The sequence below is a fragment of the Mercenaria mercenaria genome, chromosome 3 (genome assembly GCF_021730395.1).
Source record: "Mercenaria mercenaria strain notata chromosome 3, MADL_Memer_1, whole genome shotgun sequence".
Classification (NCBI taxonomy): Eukaryota; Metazoa; Mollusca; class Bivalvia; order Venerida; family Veneridae; genus Mercenaria; species Mercenaria mercenaria.
Window position 1 is genome coordinate 37899569 of NC_069363.1, and position 26210 is coordinate 37925778.

Here is a 26210-nt window from a genome sequence, read left to right on the forward strand (position 1 = left end):
CTCTATTGGTACACTTCTGAACGACAACGATCCGGTGGTTATGGAAAAAGATAAGGCAAATTTTCTGGTGCAACACTATAAGAAAATCAGCAGTAATGACAATTACAGTGCTGAATTTTGGCAAATAAACAATATAAAGAGCAAGAATACGATCTCTACAATGAAAATAACACAGCCCCACATGACGATATTGAGTATAATAAACCATTCTCCCTCCTTGAATTAAACATGGCCCTTGATCAATGTAATAGTTCTGCCCCAGGCGAAGATGCGATCCATTATGATATGATAAAAATTTACCAATACATGCCAAAGAAAAACTCTTAAAGCTATATAATCAGTCTTGGAAAGAAGGCTCTACCCCAGAAAGCTGGGGCGAGGCCATTATAGTACCAATACTTAAGCCCAATAAGGAAAAAACAAACCCTGCTTCATACCGCCCCCATCTCCCTAACGTCAACCCTCACCAAGGTCATGCAAAGAATGATAAAACCAAGACTTGAAACTTATATTGAAAATAATAATCTGTTCTCCCCATATCAGTCAGGATGTAGGAAAGCCCATTCGTGCGAAGATCACCTCCTTCGCTTCGAATCAGACTGTAAAGAGGCCCATCGAAAGGTTATTACCTACTAGGCATATTTTTAGATCTAAGTAATGCATTTGATAGGCATTGGAATAAAGGGTCTCTCTTGAATTTAATATCTCTAGCATTAAGGGGAGAATGCTTACATGGATCGCTAATTTCCTGGAAGGCAGAAAAATTAAGGTAAAGGTCAATGGCCATTTGTCAGATACAGTAGAACCTGACAATGGCACCCCAGGGAAGTGTGATTAGTCCACTGATCTTTAATCTCATTATGAACACTCTAAACACGGCTATAGATGCACACAACAAACAGTCCCCTCCCGGTGACCGACCGAACTTGCCCAATTTGTAGATGATGGAGCCACATGGGTAACATCACCAAACCCACATAGTGCATTACTAAAAGGCCAAAGGTCCTTGAGGTAATAGAAAAATGGAGTAATGAATGGGGATTCACCATCAACCCTAATAAAACACAAGTGCTAATGGTGTGCCGGCAACCATATCTTAAAGTCCTAGCAAAATCGAATAAAGTAACGCCGGAACTTAAATTATGTGGTAAAGCCCTTGAAATAGCACCGACCGCCAAATTCTTAGGAATGTATTTTGATCAATATTTAACGTGGCACCATCATATAAATAATCTAGTTAATAGGTGTGAAAAAGATATTAACCTCTTGAGACTAATATCTGGAACAAACTGGGGAGCTAATAAGAAAACTAAACTCATGTTATATAACTCCTTAATTATGAGCAAAATTAATTATGGTAGCACAGCATATGCGTCAGCCTGCAAATCACAGTTAAAAAGGCAGATGTAATACAAAGTAAGGCCCTAAGAGTAGTCACTGGAGCATATAAAACAACTAATAAAATGGCAGTATTAGTAGAAACGGCCCAGCTACCATTAGATATAACAAGAGAGGTCAATATGCTCAAATAATTGGGCCAGATCCAGCCGCCTAGGTGAAAATCTGCCCATAAATAATACAATCAAAGCACTGAAAGAATGCCCCAGTACCATCGAAAGGGTTAGAAACGGTCACACTGGTAGGAAAGAGCTTAGAACCCAGCCGTACACTCGAGAGGTTAATAGGTTACTAGATAAATACCAATTAAGTGAAGTAAATATACAAGAGCCGGTGTTTTCATATAATGCTGGGATCATGGTCACAACCCCCGACTTAAGCCTTAAATGCTTCATTAATAAAACAGAAGATACCACCCAGGCCAAACATATAACAGAAATGCATATAATGAAGCATTATAGGTCACATTACCATATATATACAGACGGTAGCAAAAATCCCAGCGAAAATAAAGCGGGCGCGGCCTTTGTTGTCTTTGATCCCTATAGCAAAGAAATTGCTCGTCGGCTTTCAAATTAGACCCTAGGGTCTCCATATTCACGTGTGAGGCAACAGCCATCCAACATGCACTGAAATGGATACCCGAAAACATGCCCAGAAACGTAGCTATATTTACAGATAGTTTGTCTGTATTACAATCAATAAATACAGGCAGGTCACAATCAAGATCTGATATAATAGTTGACATTATTCATAAAATCAGCCATCTCAGTAAAATAGGTATACATGTTTCCCTAATATGGGTCCCGAGTCATGTTGGCATTATGGGAAACGAAAGGGTCGATCAACTAGCAAAGCAAGGGTCCGAAAATGGAGCCCCAAAACAGGTCAAATTAGCAGTATCTGAGGTTAATAGCATAATAAAGGCCAAATCAAAGGAGTTTTTTTAGACAGAGATGGCTACAACAAGACACAATGCGCTGCGCCCTCTCAGAACATATCCCCAGTAAAATGCAAATTTATAGCACAAACACCGGCCATGATAAGATCATTACCAGATTAAGGCTGGGGCGGAACGGTCTGGGCTGGGAGAACTACTCAGATAAACATCTATGCCCACACTGTACAGAATACGAAACATTCAACCACGTATTCTTTGACATACACAAAGAGTGTACACGAAATGCAGAACACAGATTGGAACTTGAATGTGGACTCCTGAAACTCGGGTTGGTCTGTATAGACAGAAAGACACTCCTCTTCCCTCCGAAGGAAGTCGAGCAGCAGGTCTACAGCCTCCTAATACATTTCATCACCAAAATAGGCTACTTGAACAGAATATAAACAAAACATAAACATTACATAGGAGGGGCCCGACCTAACAATGAATTTTATAACTTTGGCCTTAATTTAATATCACAAAGTACCAGGGGTTTGAATCTCTATATGCACCCCGTCTGGGGGTACCATGTAAGGCTTAACGGCACTGGTGCGGTCAATAGAGATAATATAATCTCAGGGAAACGTGTATAAAACATGTTAAAATCCTAAACTTCGTTCAAAAAAGATGGCGTCAATAACCAGGGGGGCTGAGCTTGTATATGCACCCCGTCTGGGGGTACCATGTAAGGCTTAACGGCACTGGTGCGGTCAATACAGGCGATATGTCCTCAGGGTGAAAGGCGCTATCTATTAAAGTTACTAGGGTCGGGCCTCAACTATGAACAGCTAGAAATAAATCCAAGAATAACATAGTAACAGGAGCCGACTGTATATGAAGCATACCAAAATAAGCCCGAAAGAGGTTTTAATATTATAATTTATATTATAGTATTTTACTTTTAGTTGTTAAAATGTATATATACATATGTTATTTTTATTGTTTTATATAATAATCAAAAGGCCAAATACTCTTTTAGCAACCAGTATCTTTTAAATTGTTATAAATTTTAAACATATACGTAATTTTAAGCCATGACTAGGCTAATTTTAGACAATGATTTTAAAACTAGGAGACACATCCTTGCAAACACTTTACATTTCGGCAAGGATGGTCACCTGTTTTTACTAAATTAGTTTTAAATATATTTTTATAACTTAATTTTATTAAAAACTTTAGGCAAAATAAAAATCAGAAATAAGAGTCTTTGTGTTTTCGTTTTTCGGCAAAGGTCGACTCTGATTTTATCAAATTTTATCAAATTTTAGCTAGCTTTTTAACCAACTTTTATTCAATTTTAACTTTTTTATACAAATTCTATAATAACAGTAATAAAATCATAAAACCATAAGCAACCAATATCAAATAAAGCTATAAAATAATATAAAGTATTGGTCAGCACTGTATATATGTGATAGGGACCTATGGTGGCATGCATAAGCATGACCCAGTCCGAGAAAGACGCCACCATAGGAAAAATCCAGTAGTGATGATGATCCGGAAACATACAGACGTCGACACACAACGGTAAACAAACAACAGGTAAACAGGTAAATTTTAAGTAAAAATTCTTACGCGTAATTTAGGCGACGGGTACACAGGATTCGCGTGTAAAACATTTATTAATATATATTTTATCTTTAAATTTGCAGAATCGCTAAAGAACACATAGAGCTATATTGCTAGACCATTTTTAGGAAGATAAGTTCATTAAAATGACCAAAATCACGTAGAAACGGTCGAATTTTGATAAAAACAACCGCAAAATTTCATACAGCGCGATCGTAAATATCTTTTACATATAATATGTAAAGTAACTAATACCGATATAATCATTAAATTTAGACTTTGGACTATAAAGTGCAAAAAACAGAACTGAAAAACATTAAAAAATGACAAAATGACAGCATCTTAAAAATATAGTAAAACGTATCGGTGAAGCACATTGAATGTTTACGAGAATATAAAATAAGCATATTTATCGATATGACAACATTTATGCAGTAGGCGTGGCGTGTAATCTATAAATAACCTGTGTACTGTCAACAATCGACGTATATAGAGGCTATGTTTTAAACGTATTTTTAAAGTTTTAATGTTTTTAAAGTTTTGATATTAATAAAAATAAAGCTTAAGAGTATAGATGTAGTTCATGGTCAGTGGCAGTTTTTTCTCAGGCGCTTCAGGAGTGTTAGTAAGGTAGTCGCGGCTCTTACCCTGGATGACAAAATTTAATAAATTTAAATACTTTTATAACCTATTTATTATTTCGGAAATTATGACACAGTTTAGGGGGATATAACATTTAAAAACAATATAATAACAATAAATACTCCAGCCAAGACCCAGACATGTTCAAAAATAACACCCGGGCCTTGAATTAAGGTCCCTTTTTAACTATATCATATGAATCTAATTCTTTGGAATCGATCCAGGCGCCGACCTGTATCTGGCAACGGGTCTCAAAATTCAAATCTCGCTGGGCCTACGATTGATTAGTTAGACTGGAAACAGTCATAACTACGCAGCGCAGCGTAAACAAATAAGAATGAATAAAACAAAACAAAACAAAAAAGCAACACATGAGATCGATGCGTATGTAAATACTAGGAATGGGAACGAATACTGAAATCAATATTCGAATATTCGGTTTGCCATATTCGAATATATTCGAATATTCGGTTTGCTTTAATGGAAGCTTTCAATTCTTATTAAGTGATTGGCATAACACAACGTATTCATTTGTTTACAGCGTGGATCATCGTACGTAATAAGGCCAAAAAATGTTTGCTTCGGGTAACCCGATCCTACTTAGCAAAACCCGCCGATCCTAGCATTTTATTTCACGATTCTGTCAATATAATCATGAACATATTTAACTAATTCAGTGTTTTAGCTTCAAAATAATACAAAAAATCAAAACGATTATAATTTAGACCGTCGCAATTTTATCTAAAAATAGCAGGTCGCCCCATTTAAACACGTGACGCGCTGTTGTATTACCGCCGCCATTTTGAAAATTTTTAATCGTCGTGTAAAAAGCAAGTAAGGAAAACTTAAACCTCCTTCAACATGAACTTATGCATCAGTCATATGTTATCTTGATTTTATTATAAAAGTTAATTCGAATACGGCCGATTGCGGATGAAAACCGATTCTGCGGATGGTCTGAAACGTCGTACAAAATATTGTGAAAAGATCGGCAATATCTACAAGTTTGGTATTGTTTTCGAAAAAAAAAATCTACAACTTGTCACATAAAACAGGCGCCAATAAAAATGAACAAACGATATAAAGATATCACATTTACCCCTAATACAAACTGTTAATCCGTAGCGATGACCCCAGGTAATTATGTATTGCAATTTTCTTGTTAATTGGACATCTTTTGACATGCATCTGACACAATGACGCCTGTTGCAAACTGTTAATCCGTAACGATGGCCCCTGCCAATTATGCATTGCTATTTTCTTGTTAATTGGACATCTTTTGATACTCGTTAAACAAACATGACATGGTTTTATTCTGTAGAATTAGCATGCTCATATTGCCCAAAATCAATGATACTTATTTTGAACAAAAATATACAATAATTTACGAATATTCGAATTTGATTTTCATATTCGAATATTCGACCGATTTCCGAATATTCGAATATTCGAATATTCGTTCCCATCCCTAGTAAATACAACAATAAAAGCAAGTAGAATAGACTAATAATTGGTGGTCACTGAACATAGAACAACAGCATCGCCTATGGGTGCCATCGCTTGTCTGCAAGTGCTGCACAGTATGTAAAAGAGTTACAGTTCAGAATTTCTAAGTACAAAAAGGGCCATAATTCTGACAAAATGTAAATCAGTGTTATGGTTCTTGGACCTATACAGTCCCATAATGATGATAAACAAGTGTGTAAAATTTCAAAGATGTAGCTCTTATAGTTTTTGAGAATAGGCAGACCTAAACAAAAATTTTAATCAAGAAACTCAAAATTTCTAAGTACAAAAAAGGGCCATAATTTTGACAAAATGCATATCAGAATTATGGTTCTTGGGCCTACACAGTCACCTTTTGATGATAAACAAGTGTGCAAAGTTTCAACACTGTAGCTCTTACAGTTTTTGAGAAAAGATGGACCTAATCAAAATTTTATCCAACGCCAACAATCAAGTGACCACAATACCTCATAGATTTTTTTCAAAAATCAGACAAGCTGATAAAAGCTATATGTATAAGGGAAATCAGCAATTTTTACTATTACAATTCATAAGCCAGACAGGAAGGTAGAATGCACAACCTGATATGTTCCTCTAGGACTACTGTCACTCATAATAGCAGATAGACACAATACAATTTAAATGTTGATTGTTTTGGTTGAAAAACTCACTTTGCATTCATCCATTTTGTCTGTGATATTATTCTCACCATTAAAGACACTGTTTTGTAGGCAACATTGAAGGAACCTTGTATTGTCCTGTAAGAATACAAACAACACATTATACAAATGTATCTACAATATCTTTACACAGCATTAGTTGATGTGACTATTCATTTTCTTAGTTACATCATTTCCCATACAGTGCCAGTGGTTATTGTTTCATTACAAAATTCTGAAAAAAGTTGTTTTCAAAAATTCAAGCCGATGCTGTAAATCTAACCCGCTGATTTTTAGTTATATATCTTGTATGAATGCAGGATGAAAGTGCTTAATTATTAACACCGAGTCAAACTGTGTAAACTAGAAATACCTATTCAAAACAATTCATTGATGAAAGTCAATTTAACCAGGAATAACGTATTACTATCATTATTATCTCTTTATGTCCCTGATTTAACGTGTTTAAAACATTACATGTCGTTCTTTTTACCATAAAGATACCAAATAACTGTGTACAATTATGCATGGTTTATCAACAATTTCTTTATAAAACATTGTTTTTTGCACTCGCACATGTTGACAATTAAAAGCAAAGTGTCAAAGACGTAACCGCGGTGCTAATTGGCTGAACACAATCGTCTCTGGTGTATCGGATAATTTGATTTGCTTTCAGACTTCTCGCGAAAATCTTTCAAGTACCTGAAATAGGTGGTGCTTAAATTATACTTTTGGCATGTGTCTGTGTATTCAACACTCATTTTGACACCATGCAAATTGTCAACAGTCTGAGTAGCAGTAATTAGCGAGTGCGGATCAAAGAAAATCTGGTGACTTGCATTTGCTTTGAGGTTTTTGAAGTTCCAAAGCGTCGCTATTTTGCTCAAGTCACCCACTCGCGTGAGCCCTGGTATATATACAAAAAAGGCTGTCAGACTTTTTTTCCCCCTCAAGACAATTCCCCCACAAGACAATTCACTCCCTGACAATTCCCCCCACAATGTTATGTAAGGGTGACAGTTCCCCCTCTCCATATTATAATATGTTTAAAGGGTTGTAAAGTTTATTTAATATGGAAAAATTCTATACTCCAATACTGTATATTTAAAAATAAATAGAAAAACTTATATTTGATGCATTAATTTGGTACCCAAAAATAAGGAATTTTTATGTGAAGTAGTAGCATTTTGAATAAGTGGCCATGGCTGAGAACTTAATTATTTTTAAAGCAATTAATTTATTTGTTAACGGTATCTATAGAGGAACCTCTATGCAAAGATGTATGTAAAAAATAGAAAAATTGATATGGAAAAATTCTATACTCCAATACTGTATATTCAAAAATAAATAGAAAAACTTATAGTTGATGCATTCATTTGGTACCCAATGTAAGGAATGTTTTAGTGAAGTATTAGCATTTTGGACAAGTAGCCATGGCTGAGAACTTAATTATTTTTAAAGCAATTAATTTATTTGTTAACAGACAGACAGAATATTTTATTGACGTAAACTGTACAGTTTTTTGTCATGAATACAATATATACACATACATCAAAATATTGTCATGTGATTTTATACAAATAACAAAAAGCGTAAGCATTTTTGAATGAAATAATTGAATTTACATGCAACATAGATTGTTATGGAGGATGAATCTTATACATTTAACAGCTATACATGGAAGTATCATTTGGATACATAGAGCTAAAAGTATACCACTATTTACAATAAACATGATAAAGATGTTCTCAGTATAAATGCATGATAAATGAATTTAGAGAAATTTTTAATAACTTGTTTAACACTATTGAGAAGTTCAATAAATTTCATTACATTTGGCCTTCTGTAATAATATGATTTTAAATAATTATGTTTTTCTTATATTCTCATACAATGGGCACACGATGATAAAATGGTATTCGTCTTCTATATCTCTGTTCTGACAAAATATGCAGTAACGCAGATTTCTATCTGTTCTATTTCTAGAGAAACAACCTGTTTCAATTGCTAATTTATGCGAGGATAGTCTTAACCTAGCTAAAGCACTCCTGTACTTAAACGGTAATAAATCTAAATATTTTTCAAATACAAAACTAGTTTTAAAATTTTTGTACATATCTAATGTTCCACTTTCGTTCATACGTTGGCACCAGTTCTACTTAAAAGTATCTAATACACGTTCTTTAAAGGCTAGGTGGAACGTATCTAAGTCTACCAATGTTGGATTATTCCATACATAGGAAAAGCCAAAATTGTCTAAAAGACATTTCACCTGATAAGCCCAATTATTTCTGTTAGTTTTACTAACAAGAAAACATTCATACAATTTGACTAATAAAATATCTGAAGATGAAACAATTTTGCCCAAGTACTTTATTATTCGTACATATCTATTTATATATAATGGGTAACGCCCTAGTTCTCCATATACACCTATATTGCTAGACGGTGTTTTGACATTCAGTAAAGATTTGCAGAACTTAAGATGAATACGTTTAATTTTTGTATTTATCTATAGAGAATTAACATTTATGCTACGACATTCCAAAAAGCATGGAGTAATAGTGTTTTCTCTGGATAAAAAGTACTATATCCTTAAATACAGGTTTTGATAAATTTCTTACAACAAGAAGTTGATTGGCATTATCTAATTTTGGTTTATCACAATTTCCAACTAGAGACTGCTTCATCAAAAGTATCACACAAAGTTAGTAATACTGATAATTGTCATTATACATGGACGAATTGTTATATTGTTTATAGATATCATAATCCTAACACATAGAACACAATTAAAATATATCAACAACAATATCATAATTGATTAATCAATGTCAGCTTTGATTACTGTTTGTGTATTGCGCATGCGTGAAGTATGGCGGTTAAAAAAAAATAGGATAAAATTTTGAACAAAATTGATAATTTTTGACTGGATTTAAAGTGTAGATTCTGATTTGACAAATGATAGCATGTATAGAAATGCTGAGTGATGAATTTAGGATTATTTTAAGTGTGATAAAAGTTTTTAAAAAGTGTCAAATTGGACTTAAATGTTCGAATGGGTTCACGGAACAAAGGAGCTAAAAAAGGACAAAATCTCAGTCGTCTCCAGGTTTGGTGAGTGAAACTTCCGCTAAGCGACAGACAAACTTAAATAATTCTCAATCTCAATCAGCGAGAATGGCGTCTCCATAGTGTGTCATGCCTCAGGCTCAGACTATGCCTTTTCCATATTTTACGCCTCCACCATATCCAAGTCAACTTAATCAAACATCGCCATTGTCTCAGCCATTACCTCAGCCACTGAGTCAGCCATTTATCTCACAGCCTGCACAAACTACTGATTTCCAACAGATAGTTCTCACTAAACTTAACAATTTAGAAAATCGTCTGCAGAAACTTGACAATATTGAACACCAGTTATCCACAATGACACAGAAAATGACCCTGATGGAAAATAGAGTTTCATCTCTTGAATCATCTGTGCTCGAAAATAACCATAAAATGGCTGAAATGGAGGCTAGTCGGTCTATGGATTCCCAGATCTGTGATGAGATCCAGGCAAAGCAAAAATCTATTGACTCAGACTTAAAAGGTGACAGAGTTCGCATAAAGCAGCTGTCCGAGGACTATGACACCCTGAAGAAACACAATTCTAGCCTCGTGGACGAGGTTCTCGATTTACAGTCTCGTACCATGAGAGACAATTTACTATTCTTTGGAATTGCGGAAGGTAAAATGCCTGATGACAGAAAATCTGAAAATTGTATGCATAAGATATATGACTTTCTCACTGGATATTAAAGATGCTAGAGATAAAATCAAGATTGACAGAGCGCATCGCATTGGCACCTATGTCAGCAGTAAAACGCGACCGATCGTTGTCAAATTTAATTATTATCAGGACAAATTAACGGTAAAGGATCGTGTTCGTGATGTGACCAAAGATCAAGAAAAGCCTTTGTTGCGGGTCGGTGATCAGTTTCCAAAAGCTGTGCAAGAAAAACGAAAGAAACTTATCCCAACCCTTGTTTCTGCCAAAAAAGACAATAAAACCGCGTGGTTATCCTATGATAAACTGTTTATTGAGGGGAAGATGTTTACAGTTGATATGGTGTCGAGAGCCGGGTATGATGCTTATTAGGAAAACACAGAGAAACAGTTATCTTTTCTTCTTTGGAATGTCCAGGGTATCAGATCCAAATTAAATGATTATGACTTTCTTAATTTCATCTCAGATTTTGATTTGCTATTATTGACCGAGACTTGGAACTCTAAAACATCAAACGTAAATATTGAAGGTTAAAACTGTTTTGAATGTCCCAGACCGACAGTAAACCATAGAGCCAGTGATACTTATAGAAAACAACTTACATGTTTAAGACTGTCTGCACACAATTTAGAAATAGAACTAAGTAGATATAATGGATTAGACAGAGAAAATCGTTTATGTAAAATGTGTAATCAAAATGCAATAGAAACTGAATATCATTTCCTTTTATGCTGTACAAAATATTCAGACATCCGTAAAAGATATCTTGGTTCCCTACCATGGCCTTCATTAAATAAGTTTAATGCTATTATGTCTTGTAAAAGTCAGAAGAAGGTATGGGCATTATCAAAATTTGTTAAAGAAGCTTTTGAAATTCGTAAAAATACCCTTGAAAATCTAACTGTTTCATGAAATGTAAATTCATATTTATTTGTAATGCTATTATATATTTGTATTGTATGTCTTTGCCATACTTCATGTGTATTTATGTAAATGGCCAAAGCAAATTGTTTTGCTGATTATGCCAATAAAGTTGAAACTTGAAACTTGAAACTGTTTTACAGCTGGTAATTCAATCAAGAGGTGTGAAAGATTGACTGGTTACCGTTTTGATTAAATTTGTTTATTGCAATAATGACTTATGTGATTCTGGTAATCAACACCTTTCAATCATATTGAGAAATCAAAGGAACAATGATTTGTTTGTAAGTATCCCTTAATTATTATACATTTTAGGTTTGGTTTTTTTACTGGAATAAAATACCCACCCCCCACCACAAAAAAAAAAAGAAAAAAAGTTTGAGATGTATTTTATACAAGTACTATCTCCTGTTTCATGTGTGAATAATCCTTCTATAAGATGGAAGTATTTATCATATTCTACATATATATAAAATCAACATTGTCCGTAAGTATTAACCTGGCACTCATTAATCTTTGGCAATATTTTCTGGCGTTCTCATATTTTATGCGATATTTGTGTCCTGAAAATATCTACATTAGTTAAAATAATGGATACAGTTAACCAATGGCACAGTTAAAATAATTATTTAAAAATCTCTTTTTGAGTCTTTTGGCTGAAGCTTTCAAAAATAATGTTAAATGAAAAAGTATAATTTAACTTCATTGTCAGTATCAAAGTTGTTTTTTTTTTTTAAATATCAAAAACATCACAAAAGATGTAGGGATATTCTTGGAATGCTAATTTCAAATACTGATTTACGAAAAAAGTTTACTTGCATGAGATTAAGACTAGATATTGAAAAATCCGCAGGGGATTTTGTCCTACACTCAATATACAGATATTAGAAAGAAGAACCTTGGTAATACACAACGGCCCACTATTCAGAAAACTAATAATTCAATGTCTTCCAAAAATGCTAAGCTGCTTCTTAAGACAGCTAAGTTTATTAAAGAAGCCACGCAATATAGAGTCAATACACTTAAAAATGATAACACATGATTTCACGGAAATTATTACATATGTTTTGTTTGTTTGCATATACCTTAAAGCCCAAAAGCTCCGGGGGGAGAAGCCCCCTGTGAACCCTACCAAAGCCCTGTCATGGACATAGAATGGGCGTGCGAGCCTCTTCAATCTGCGGCGTGAAAATACGGCTCAAACATTTTTCAACCCAGCCCTAGCCCTGCACACTTTTGTAATTTATATGTTTGTTTATTGTATGCACACACATTTATTTTTTTTGCGCTATATATTTACACCCATATTGTTTTTTTATATTTGTTAATGGCCAAAGGAATGTATTATGCCAAATAAATCAGTTATGCCTAAAAGGTAAAGGACATCCAAGTTATCCAATAATAAGCTGATAATTAGATAATATGTAACCCTTTGATTAAAACATCAATCATCATCAAAGATGATTTATCCCTTTACCCCCATAGATACTCATTTTAACACATCTTAAGAATATTTTCACAATGTATAACTAAAAAATATAGATTAACAGAATAAAGGACATAAATATAATTATCCAATGAACTGTAAGTAACCAGGTCAAAGAATAATTTTTTTTTCATGTAGAATAATAAAAAGCTCACCTTAGAACAAAATTAGTAAAAAAAAAAGATATTTTTACATCAATATAAAGAAAAAATAATATAAATGAAATAAGGTGACAATTCCCCCCCAGTTTGGGGGAAATCGTCAGGGGGGGGGGGGGGGAATTGTCAGAGGGGGAATCGTCTTGGGGGGAACTGTCTGGAATTCTACAAAAAAACCTATGAATTTCCTGTATAACTTCTTGAACTTTCTGCCTCAACTACAAAAAACTCCCATAGTGAATTTCATGTCATTACAGTAATTAAGAAACCTTTTCTAAATTAGACACCACTACTGCCACCAACCTTTCCACACTCATGTCATGATACTGAAATTATCCTGAAAATCAAAATCTTATGACTTTAATTAAAGTATCACCCTTGTTTAAGATCATCTATGAATGTCTCGATTCTTTCATTGAGGTCTTGGTCTCTCTTATCTGCGTCAGCTGGCATTTTTACCAAATTTCTCACGCAACGGTTCTGTCACATTTTTTTCTTGTGAGAGTGACTTCCCCTTAAAAACCGGCGCATAATTCCTGATCGTTATGATACTTAATCATTTCCGGTGTAAACAACAATGGAGGAGGGTGGAGAAGAACTTGTGAAAACGGATGAAAATGATAAGGTACAGAAAAAAGTGGATGTTGTCAGCACTCGGAATGATGAGGAAAAGAACAGTGAGAATAATTTACAAACAGAGACTGAAATTTCTAACCCTGATATAGATGGAAAATGTAAAGAAATTGAAACGAAAGAAGTAAAAAACCCGGAAGAGAGATTATGTGGATGGTTACATCACAGAGCTCGGGGACTCGGGAATTTGAAAATGACAAGATTGAGGTGGTTTCAATTCGGTGATGAGAACTGCAAACTATATATATACAGGTGACTTTGCTAAAATATATTTCAGGTCGGCTATTATATGTAAATGGCATGATACACATTAAGGTAATCAAAAGAAGCTTTAGGCAGTGGTTAACAGTAGTCCAACTAAATTGATGCGATCCTAGGAAATATTGAGATAATTTTTTCATATGGGCAATATCCCCACTCACGTCAAACACTCGAAGGACCAAAATAGTTGAAGCAGTTTCTAATGAAATTTTCATCGCTGCTGACGCTTTACATGCTGTAGGTTTAAATGCTGATTATTTCAGGAATTGGCCATAAATTCAAATAAAACTTACATATATCAAAAGGGGATTCAATTCCTTATTGATTTATGTAAAATTTATCGAATAATATCCAAAATTACGAATGTTCTGGTGATTTAAACCTTAGTATGTATGTACTGTACACGATTAACGTTTACCGTGTGTACACGCCGATATGTGCAAGCAATAAAACCAATAACTTTACATGACTGTGTACTGTGATTCATCCTCCATTATTTTGGTCCTTCAAAGTTTTGACGTTAAAATTGCCAGTCACAAATATAAAACAATCTGAACGTCGAATTATTTTGACTGTGGTTAACAGGTTATGGGTCTGGTAACCAGACGTCTAGACCCAGAGTCTTAGTTTGTTTGTTTTGGGTTTAACGCCGTTTTTCAACAGTATTTCAGTCATGTAATGGCGGGCAGTTAACCTAACCAGTGTTCCTGGATTCTGTACCAGTACAAACCTGTTCTCCTCAAGTAACTGCCAACTTCCCCACATGAATCAGAGGTGGAGGACGAATGATTTCAGACACAATGTCTTTTATCAAATCGTCACGGAGGACATACACCCCGCCAGAGGATCGAACTCACGACCCCACAATCCGTAGACCGACGCTCTCCCTATTGAGCTAAGCGGGCGGGTTTCCAGAGTCTAAGGGTCCAGTAGTCTAAGGGTCCAGTAAACGGACCTCTTGATAATGATACGGGGCTGTCTAGAGGTCCGGTTATCGATTTGAATACTGAAAATGGTATTGGAGAGAGGAGATTGTAATCTATCTGTCAAAAACAGGAGGTGATTTCAAACAATTGCTCTCTAATGATACAGGGCTGTCTAGAGGTCCGGTTATCGATTTGAATACTGAAAATGGTATTGGAGAGAGGAGATTGTAATCTGTCTGTCAAAAACAGGAGGTGATTTCAAACAATTGCTCTCATTTTTTGTGGTTTTAAATATATTGCAAGTGACAGGAAACAGAATTTTAATTGATTCTGTTATCCCAAGAAAAACACATTTGCGAATTCAATAAATAGTAATCAGCAATTTGTTTGTCGTAATTGGAAGCTTTAATCAAGTTTGTGTTTTTCTCAGGATTGACTGATGCTTTTATTTATCTAAGACTTAGATCGTGCTCATAAATTGTTAAATTTTTTTTTTCTGCTTGAGCAAATAACAGGGACGTACAGAAATCGTATTTGAACTTTCATATTCAATGTCTCCAGGCAATCCAGAGTGAGAGCTATTTTATAAAGAAAATACTTACAAAAAAAAATTAGTTTAATGGCAACTTTATGACAACAAAGCATATCTTTTCCCCAGCAAGTATCATACATAATAGTACATGTATAATGATTACAGGACCTGTAGACTCTGGGTCATACACAATGTTTACTTAGAATTTTTATAGAATAAGCAGGAGACCCACACCAGTTTTCAGCAAAATTTCATGTGCATTGATGAGGGGTGTAAGTTAAAACCTGCATTTTGCAACATGCAGGTGAAAAATGTTACAAATGTAATTGAATAAGAAAAAAAAAATCTATTGTTTAAGTTTTAAATGATTGACTCTTTAACCAATTTGTATAAATGTTCAACCCTTTGACAAATCCATAGTAAACAGAATTTTGGTGCATTTATGTGTGACATATTTATGTATTGTAAATAGGACTGAAATTGCAATTACTGGCAACACCCATATTGATTGGTACTAGAGAGGTCACTGTATCAGGATAATTTGCATTGTCCTGAAAATGGCTGCCAACAGAAAATGTCCATAGATTATAATATGTAATTGAAATGTTATTTGAGCCATGCCATGAGAAAATCAACATAATGGGTTTGCGACCAGCATGGATCCAGACCAGCCTGCGCATCCGTGCAGTCTGGTCAGGATCCATAAAAGCGAACAGCATGGATCCTGACGAGACTGCGCGGATGCGCAGGCTGGTCTGGATCCATGCTGGACGTACACCCACTATGTTAGTTTTCTCATGGCACGGCTCATTTATTGTTACTGAATGTAAGTCATCATCATTTGTAATTGAAGATTATGTTATTATGTGAGCATATTTGTTAAAATCAGTATGATGTTATTCAGACTAAAGTATGGATGAGTTTTTGTTGATTTCTTCAAGTGGTCATTGAAATTTAAATTCCCAAAATGATTTAAGGGATCAGTGGGAATTTTCCAATTATCATAAAATCTTTCCAAGTCACTGGAATGTGCATCAATATTTTCTATGACTTTCCTAAAGCTGGCCTTTCCAATAATGGCAATATCCATAGTTTTTACTTGACTTCATGAATTCTAACAGGCCGGTTAGAGAAGGAGCAACAAATATTTGCTGCTTTCAGTTTTTGATAACCAGATCACAGGTACATGCATATGCAACATTTAGTGATACAAGAACTAAATATCACAGTAATTCAGAAATCAAATTCATTTTTAACAAGACATCTGCTAGAGGATGGTACACATTACGTTAATATTGAACTGATTTAACACATGGTTTTGAACTTCTGATTGGATTTTAAAAAAAGAGTTTGTGATAAAGTCCAAGTTATTAAATGAATAGTACTTTCTTGGGTTTGTTAAAGTATGATTAGAATTGTCTAAACTGTACAAGCTATGTATGAAACTGAATAAATAGTAATCACCATATCACTGCCTTTACATGAAACCAGAATATTTATCTATTTTGTCCTATTTGTATGTATCCCATCTTCTAAAGTATTAAAAAAGTAAATAATTATAAAGTATATAGAGTAAAGTGATCATAATGTTAGAAATTCATACCAAAGCTATCAAAGACGTGAATGAGTTTACATTGACCAAAATAAAATGTTTACAATTCTTTTTTAAATTTGAACATAATTTGTAAAGTAAATAACTACATTTTTCTTAGCTGTCAAAGAATGCTTCTCTTTTAATATTCCTATAGCTTATCTATATTTCTTGTATAAGTTGCAGTCACAAGAAGAGGAATTAATAGCTGTTAAAACATATGACAGAGACATCCATTATTGATTTTAGATCTGGAAGGACAAAGTTGTTCACAATAAATACTCTATTAATCAAAACAAAATAAGAAGTTGATTTTTACCAAAAACATTTAATTCACATATATTTATAGATTCAAAAAGGAGTTATGCAAGAATTTATTTGTTTAATGATAATATGTTTGTCTGTGTTTCATGAAACACAAGATTTGGTTCCCCTTGGAGAAATTAATATTGGCACAGCTTCATTTTACTTTGATGCAGGAAACCGTGACAAACAGGGACTGTTTCAGATAAAGTAAGTAGTTCACAGTATACATTTTTCCATGATTTGTGTCATTTTACAGTAGATAGTAGGCCTTCTTATAAGGATCTTAGAAAAAATAAAACAGTTCAGAGTTTTAATATTTTACAATTACACAAAATATTAAATCAAATTAGTCCTAATAACTGAAGAGAAATTAGGATTTTTTTGTACTGGTTTTAGCTGTAAAATCTCTTACAGAGAAAAAAATGAATATTACTGTAGTACAAGCATATTAATGAAAAGATGCTGTGCTCCTAGGCTATAGTGATTGCAGGCAAATGAGCCACACCATGAGAAAACTGACGTAGTGCGTTTGCGACCAGCATGGATCCAGACCAGCCTGCGCATCTGCGCAGTCTGGTCAGGATCCATGCTGTTGGCTTTCAAAGCCTGTTGCAATTAGAGAAACCGTTAGCGAACAGCATGGATCCTGACCAGTCTGGGCAGATGCGCAGGCTGGTCTGGATCCATGCTGGTTGCAAATGCACTATGTTGGTTTTCTCATGGTGTGGCTCAAATCTATATAGGTATTTGTAAAGCATGCAAGATAAGTTTGTGTATTTAAGAGTTATTTAGGGCCAAACCAAAAATACCTGTGATTTAGGTTACTTGACTCGAAAAATTGGGTTGGTAGGTAGGCAGTTTTTTGTTTCTAAGTTTTTTTTCTAATATTTTTTCATGCAGGAATTGTCATAAAAAGTGAATACACCTACAAATCAAGTTTTAGTAAATGAATTGAACACATTTTACCTAAATATCCCTAAAATTCACTTCTGCAAGCAAAAAAAATATTAAAAAAATTCACACATATTTTTTTCAAGACGGGGATCAATATTAGGTCAGTTTTAAGACCCTTAACACTGGTTTTCTGTTGTTTGGCCTGTTAGATTTACATTAGTATTGACAGGTAACATTTTTATTCATCTGCAGTAATTCTATAAATAAGAATAGATTTTAATATTTCAAAAATATTAAATCTTCATGAGCGAGCAGGAAATTAATTACATAATAGCACAACAATTGTTTTTCTTATCTACTGTATTGTTTTCTATAAATTCTCAATGGGATACTTCCTTTCTAAACATGTTTTGCTACTGTCACAGATGCTTTTAAAGTCCTGTCCAGAAATATAATGAAATGTGTTGTCAGTTGATCTGAAAGAAAAATAAATATATTTTATGTGATCACTGCATCTTGGTCATTGATAGTCAGATCAAGAAAAATGGACAAATCATATTGATTGGCTGTATTTAATGTTTTCCTGGGATTTTAAGGGACAGATGGACATTACTCTATCACATGCTTAAGAATTAAAAAAAGGTCTTCAAATGAATATGCCTTAAGATTAACAGATGATTATCATAATTATTAATTTTCAAAATACATAAGAAAGATCTGAAGATAATGATCAATCAATAATTTTTTATGAGTTCATTAAAAAAATACAAAGTCTGTATTTTGTCAGTATATAATATGTCAGATTTACATGGTGTGATTTTCTAAGTTTTTGTGTAACAGCTTGGTAATTTATATGTGTATTACTATAATTATGTTCTTTTTCCTGTAGATCTGATGGCAAAGAGGTGTTACTGGATGCTGGGAACCGTCACAATATGATGTACTGGTTACAGGCTTTACAGAATAAGAGAAGAGAGTTTAATTTGTCTCGGGTCAACGTATCACATGATAGGGTTGGACAATGGTCAAATAAGGTATTTAGCAACTTAATAACAAACTTTGGTACATTTCTGACTTATAAGTTACATGACCTTTCTCAAAATGACAAATGGTTCACTAGATCATGTTCTTTGTCATATGAACTTAATTACAGAAATACTACAACAGCCCTGCACTAAATTCGTTTATTTGGCAAAGGTAATGTGCCCATTATGACAACTGGCAATTTCTATATGATTATATCTTCTCCATTTTCAATTTTGGCATCCTTTTTTTTAGCTCGACTATTTGAAGAATAGGGGAGCTATCCTACTCACCCCCGGCATCGTCGTGAGCGTGAGCGTCACACAAATGTTAAAGCTTGAGTACCACCCCAAATATTTTCAAAGTCCATTGAGATATTGCTTTGATATTTTGCATACTTGTTTACCAGCATGACCCCAGTCTGTAAAAAGGAGAAGGCAACTCTATCAAGCATTTTGACTGAATTATGGCCCCTATTCGACTTAGAATATGCTTATTGTAATGTTAAAGTTTTACTCATAGCTTATATTATACTATCAGGCACTGAGAATAGTCGAGCGTGCTGTCCACTGACAGCTCTTGTTAACTCAACTATTTGAGAAATATTGAGAGTTGTACTTCTCACTCCAGTGTTGGCATTGGTTAAAGTTTTTATGTAATGGTAATATCTTGTATACCATCAAAGATATTTACTTCAAACATGGTAAAAATTTTTATTATAACAGTCTCTACCAGTAGGCAAGAGTACAAAACTCTGCCAACTATTTTGGCTGAATTATGGCCCTTTTTGGACTTGGATTGGTTCAGTTTTCATACAATTACATGTTTTGTCAAAACTATTAGACGTGTGGCTTTGAACCTTTGAACACTTGCTTATCATCATGATCTCCATCTGTAGGCAAGAGTACTTAACTGTCAACTATTTTGACTGAATTATGGCCCTTTTTGGACCTGGAAATTGGGTCAGTTTTCGTACTAGTCAACATTTTGTCAAAACAATTTGACATGTGGCTTTGAAACTTCAAACACTAAGTCTTGTATATCATCATGATCTCCATCTGTAGGCAAGTGTAGGTAACTCTGTCAACTGTTTTGACTGAATTATGGCCCTTTCTTAACTTGGAAATCAGTTAATTTTTTCATACCAGTCCATATTTTGCCTAACCTGTTTGTCATATGGCTTTGAAACTTTGACCACTTGTTCACCGTCACAGTCTACATATGGAGGCAAGACAACATAACTAGGACAAGGACTTTGGCTCAGTTATGGGCCTTTTTGTGCCCCCCCCCCATGAGTGATGGGGGCATATAGATTTGCTCTTGTCCGTCCGTCCATCCTCCATCCGTCCTTCCGAGAATGTTGTGTGGCGCCTAGCTCCAAAAGTATTTGACGTAGAGTCACTAAACTTTACAGGAATGTTGGCATGTGTAGTTTTGCATCCGGATTCATTCAGTTGGGTAGGAGTTATGGCCCCTGGCTTTGTAAAAATTGGTCATTTTAGTGTTGTGTTGCGCCTAGCTCCAAAAGTATTTGACGTAGAGTCACAAAACTTTACAAGAATGTTGTTCAGATGTGTAGTTGTGCACCTGGGGTTTCGCGTCCGGATTCATTCAGTCTTGTAGGAGTTATGGCTCCTGACTTAGTAAAAAATTGGTCATTTTAATGTTGTGTCATGCGTAGCTCCAAAAGTATTTGACCTAGAGTCACCAAAGTTTACAGGAATGTTGGTCAGCATGTGCAGTTGTGCACCTGGTGTTTTGCGTCTGGATTCATTCAGTTGTGTAGGAGTTATGGCCCCTGACTTATTTTGTGTTTTAAGTTTTTTCATTACACAAGACCAGATTTCTTGTCCAGACTTACTCAAAAAAAAAGTTTGTGAAAATAAAATAAATTATGTTAAAATGTACTTGACCTAGAATCATAAAACATAAAGGATTATTTTATAGCCTGTGAAGTGTTCTCTTTAGGATTTTACTCAGCTAGGCCAGAGTTATGGCTAACTAAGTGAAAAATACACATAAGGTTCTTAAAAGTTTGTGTTGTAAACATCTTAAAAATTATTTAACCTGAGTCATAAAACCATGTTACAGTGGCAGGAGTGGGGGCACCTGTGTCCTATGGACACACATCTAGTTTGACCTAGAAATTAGTTTAGTTTCGCATACCATTCCATATTTTGTCTAAACTATTTGATATATGGCTTTGAATTTGAACACTTGCTTCCCATCATGGTCATACATTGCCATAATATAGTGCAGGACTTATCCAGTTCTACAAATACAGGTACATTGTTTGTATTATTTATTTTTCTTCTTTTGTATGAAAATCTCTGGTAATATTTTGACCCAATACTTATATCAATTCTTCGAATAGTTGACTGCGCTGTCAACAGACAGCTCTTGTTATAATTGTTATCAATCAAATCATTCTCATGGTTCTCATTTCTGAGTTGTTCTTTTTAAAGCGAGTCAGTAATGCCGGTGGTCTTCTGTCCAGAACTGCCGGCTCATCAGATGTTGGAAGTCAGCCCACCGTATTCAGTGCTAGTGATTTACCAGAGATTCGTGTGCCTGACTCTGACACTTACAGCAGTAACAGCAGTTTGAACTCTCTACCACCGCTACCACCGTCCAGTAGCAGACCTTTGTGGGCGCTGAATAATTTGAAGGCAGAGCTGCAACAGAAGTGGTCCGGCATCAGGTTGCCAGGTAAGGGTGTCATTTTGAATTTAGAAATTGGTATTTTAACAGCTCCTGCTGAAGAACAGTTTAAACAAATTTTGTTACCAGTATACTGTTAGTTACAAAGAATACCCTGCTGTTTATGAATTCAGTTAGTTGTTACTATGGTTACAGATACATCTTTGACAGCTCAGCATACTATCAGAATCATGTTTCCTAGTGTTACTTAATTTAGAAATAGCAGAATGTTATTTTATGTTGTATGTGGTTTTTTACACTTTTAAACACAAGTATTTTAACAGCTCTGTCTAACTCAATCTCCAGTTGAATAATTTTGCAATCATCCGAATCTCCGATTTCAAAATTCAAGTTTACCTAAAACTAAAACGCGATAAATGCTTTGGAAAATGTTCATTTAATGTCTTCAGTACTACATATTTCTTACATATTCCTTAGTTGTACAGTGCAGTTTCATTGCTTTTTATCAAACCAGCAAGAGCTGTAAGGAAGAAAAAGACCAAAAGTGCAGAATGTCCTGGTAAAACAACAACACTGTTCTACTTTCCTTTCACTGTTGTCTTTATATTTTAGTTAGTTTGTTACTTTCTTGTTTACTTTATATAGAGGATATTACATGAGTCTTTTCATATTGAATTTATTAAACAAGTTGAATAAAATAATAAGATGCAAGGCTCTGCCGAGTATTTTATCAATTTTATTCAACTTGTTTAATAAATTCAATGTGAAAAGTCATAAATGTAATATTTATTTTATCACATGTTAGCTTTTCCTGCCGAAACATGAAAAATTCTACTTTCTGTACTGTTATAAACAAGAAAATTTGACCAACGTCTCCTACATTATAAGTAAAGTCAACATCAAAGCTTTATTACACTAGTGTATTATCATTTTTATGTAATGGCTTAATTTCACTCCCGCAACATCAAACATGTGATAATATAGTTTTAAATGATAGGCTAAAAAGTTAATTATTAGTTTTGCAGGCTACTTTTTTTTCAGGAAGTCGAAGAGGTACATTGTATTAAGTTATAAAATATTTGTAGTCTTACACACATGTCAGTGGAATTTATGAAAAATTAAACAGACAATAATGTTAGAATTTCTTAGTTACTATTTTTATGAGACAGTATTATTTCCATTTTCTGATTCTGAATAAAAAATTCATTTAAAATGGCATCAATGTGAAAATGGTGATAAAAGTGAAAATAAACATTTTGAAAAGTGGACAAAGCCTTTATTGGAATTAAGGGCTTATGATAGCTGGTGCCAGAGGAACTAATATTTGTGTCTCTTTAGATCCAAGTTATAGATATAACATAACATAACATAAATTTTATTAGTCTTAAGCATAAACAGCTCATCAACATAACCACAAATAAATATTCACAAGCATGCGTAAAAACATACATAGAGCAAAAACATGAAATACATTATGTATTGAGAAACACATATTGCAAAATTCTTCTGACATTACATTGCATTAAAGTTCTATATTTAGTTAAACCATCTCATATTTGATATTAGATTGTCTTCATTTAAAGGCCTTAGTTAAATGAATAAGGCTAGCTTATTAAGCACTGACTTGTTTGAACAATTTAACAATTTGATAGAGAGGTTAGGATTTCATACTTGCCTAGGTACATAGAGAGATTAGGATTTCGTACTTGCCTAAGGTACATAGAGAGTTTAGGATTTCATACTTGCCTCGGTACATAGAGAGTTTAAGATTTCATACTTGCCAAGATACATGCAGAGCCTCTGAGCTGTCAGAATTCAGAACAGTGTAATTTTCAAATGGTTTAGCTTTACATATTCAAAAAGTAATGGTTTAACTGGAATCAGATCATTTCACCAACCACTTGTAACTAGTACATGTATATATAGGTTTCTGAACATAGTTGTAGACATAATGTGAAATCTCAGCCTCTCATATTTAGTCTTAAGGTAATGGAACCATGATGACACTCAGCATTATTCTTGTGATTACACATTCTAGGCAATTCAGCTTGAAAAATTACACATATGGCTTTCCATACAAACTGGAAGATGTAAACAGAGAATATGTAGTTTGATGTCCACTATCTTCTGTTTTACATGTTATTTATACTGATCATTGGTGTAGCCAGACATGAAAAAATACCAAAGCAGAACCTTTACAGAGGTCTGGGGTATACTTCTTGGCTGGATATAAAGATATTTAGACCAAGTTCACTGTGGGCACAGTTTTGTTATGCTTTATAAATCTTTCTCATAAAAACACTGAGGCAACTATGCCGCTGCTGAACATCACCAAAGTTCATATTAGAAAAGTTGAAATTTCAAAGGGCCGTATGCACATTAAATTTTGTTAGATTTTTTTCAAAATAATGTAATGGATAAAAACCAAACACGCAATAATTTACAATTTACTAATATTCCAATGTTTCAGCTACATGCCTTCTTCTGGGAATAATAATAATAAACAACAGATATACTGGTTGGAAACCAGTGGCCGGACAGGACCAGTTTCCAGACACGTGTAATAACCGCTTTATTTCGGCGTTTTTTACGTAATTTTTTCATCTGGATCATTTGGATGTTTGTTCTTCATGTCTACAACAAACCACTATATTACAAGACTGTATAATATTAGGTTTTATGATGATACCTCACCTGTGTTTACAAACAACTTTTTGTCTTCGCGGGGCATGAAGATAGCATTGTGCATTCACAGTAGTTTACACTTGTCGAGGTATCAAGTGGGGCCAGAGAAATAATTAAACTACATATTGATTGTCTGCTGATAACATGTGCTACTTTTAATTTCACGGTAATGGTTACATAAAATGCAGAGCTGTCGATTTTGGCACTAATTTTATTCTATATCTATTGGAATTATCAAGAATTTGTGTTAGACGAAATTCAATTTTTTTTTAGTTAGCCTCTCTTTGCTTTTGTAGCTGCTATTTGAAAGCCGGGTTATCTTTCATGTGCATTTTTGGAGAGATTATTGATAATAAATGTGTAAAAGTAGTTTAATTACTTATTTTGATATCAAAATAACAGTAAAACATCATCAAAATATTTGGCCGGCTACTGGTTTACCTCAGGGGGAAAATAACTTCTTTTTGTGACCCCATTTGAGGCCCCATGGAACCCATATTTTACGTCACAACGCGATGCTGATTACAACATCGGATGCAGAAGGAGCTGAAGTTTGTGCAGTGTGGGCTTCATAATTCTGTCAAAAAAATTTTGAGGAAATAATGGAGCCGAAATATGACAATTTGTCCGGCTACTGGTTCCCAACCAGTAATGTCATAGTATATTATGTTAAAATTGTGTAATCAGAATTTCTAAATTCATAAAACTGCAGCCAAGTCCAGATACAATGATAAATCACTTGTAAAACCATGACTTTAGTAGCGAGCATAGCTGACGAGCAATTGTGCAAAGCCCAATTGCGAGCGCGACTAGCTCGCCTTACGGCAATGTGTAGGCGAATATAACAAAAGTGTGTCGAATGAGGCAAAGTGATGTAGCTGAAAACCTCCGTCGACGTCAGGGAGCCGCCATTTTTTTCTACTTCCGTCAAAGTCTGGAAAAAATAGTTTTGTGTTTTTTAGCTCACCTGTCACAAAGTGACAAGGTGAGCTTTTGTGATCGCGCGGTGTCCGTCGTCCGTCGTCCGTGCGTGCGTGCGTCCGTCCGTAAACTTTTTGCTTGTGACCACTCTAGAGGTCACATTTTTCATGGGATCTTTATGAAAGTTGGTCAGAATGTTCATCTTGATGATATCTAGGTCAAGTTCGAAACTGGGTCATGTGCCTTCAAAAACTAGGTCAGTAGGTCTAAAAATAGAAAAACCTTGTGACCTCTCTAGAGGCCATATATTTCACAAGATCTTCATGAAAATTGGTCAGAATGTTCACCTTGATGATATCAAGGTCAAGTTCGAAACTGGGTCACATTCCGTCAAAAACTAGGTCAGTAGGTCTAAAAAAAGAAAAACCTTGTGACCTCTCTAGAGGCCATATATTTCATAAGATCTTCATGAAAATTGGTCAGAATGTTCATCTTGATGATATCTAGCTCAAGTTCGAAACTGGGTCACGTGCCTTCAAAAACTAGGTCAGTAGGTCAAATAATAGAAAAACCTTGTGACCTCTCTAAAGGCCACATTTTTTATGGGATCTGTATGAAAGTTGATCTGAATGTTCATCTTGATGATATCTAGGTCTAGTTCAAAACTGGGTCACGTGCAGTCAAAAACTAGGTCAGTAGGTCTAAAAATAGAAAAACCTTGTGACC

The 26210-nt window shown here is 34.5% G+C and overlaps 2 protein-coding genes across 3 annotated transcripts in view; one reads left to right on the forward strand and one right to left on the reverse strand.

Moving 5' to 3' along the window:
* Window positions 1-13532, reverse strand: part of LOC123525047 (translation initiation factor eIF-2B subunit beta-like) — a 32102-nt gene extending 18570 nt beyond the window's left edge. The window contains exons 1-2 of the mRNA XM_053539663.1: window positions 13428-13532; window positions 6727-6813 (exon numbers count right to left, since the gene is read on the reverse strand). Of these exons, the coding sequence (XP_053395638.1) occupies window positions 6727-6813; window positions 13428-13504 (164 nt within the window). The 5' untranslated portion in view covers window positions 13505-13532. The remainder of the gene's footprint in view (window positions 1-6726; window positions 6814-13427) is intronic.
* Window positions 13533-17412: 3880 nt separating this feature from the next.
* The window catches only part of LOC123525043 (TBC1 domain family member 2B-like), a 72166-nt gene continuing 63368 nt past the window's right edge, over window positions 17413-26210 (forward strand). The window contains exons 1-4 of one of the 2 annotated variants that reach the window (XM_045303726.2): window positions 17413-17507; window positions 19084-19228; window positions 21683-21926; window positions 22393-22437. In XM_045303726.2, the coding sequence (XP_045159661.2) occupies window positions 19130-19228; window positions 21683-21926; window positions 22393-22437 (388 nt within the window). In that variant the 5' untranslated portion in view covers window positions 17413-17507; window positions 19084-19129. The remainder of the gene's footprint in view (window positions 17508-19083; window positions 19229-21682; window positions 21927-22392; window positions 22438-26210) is intronic. The other variant, XM_045303722.2, reaches the window with a different exon arrangement.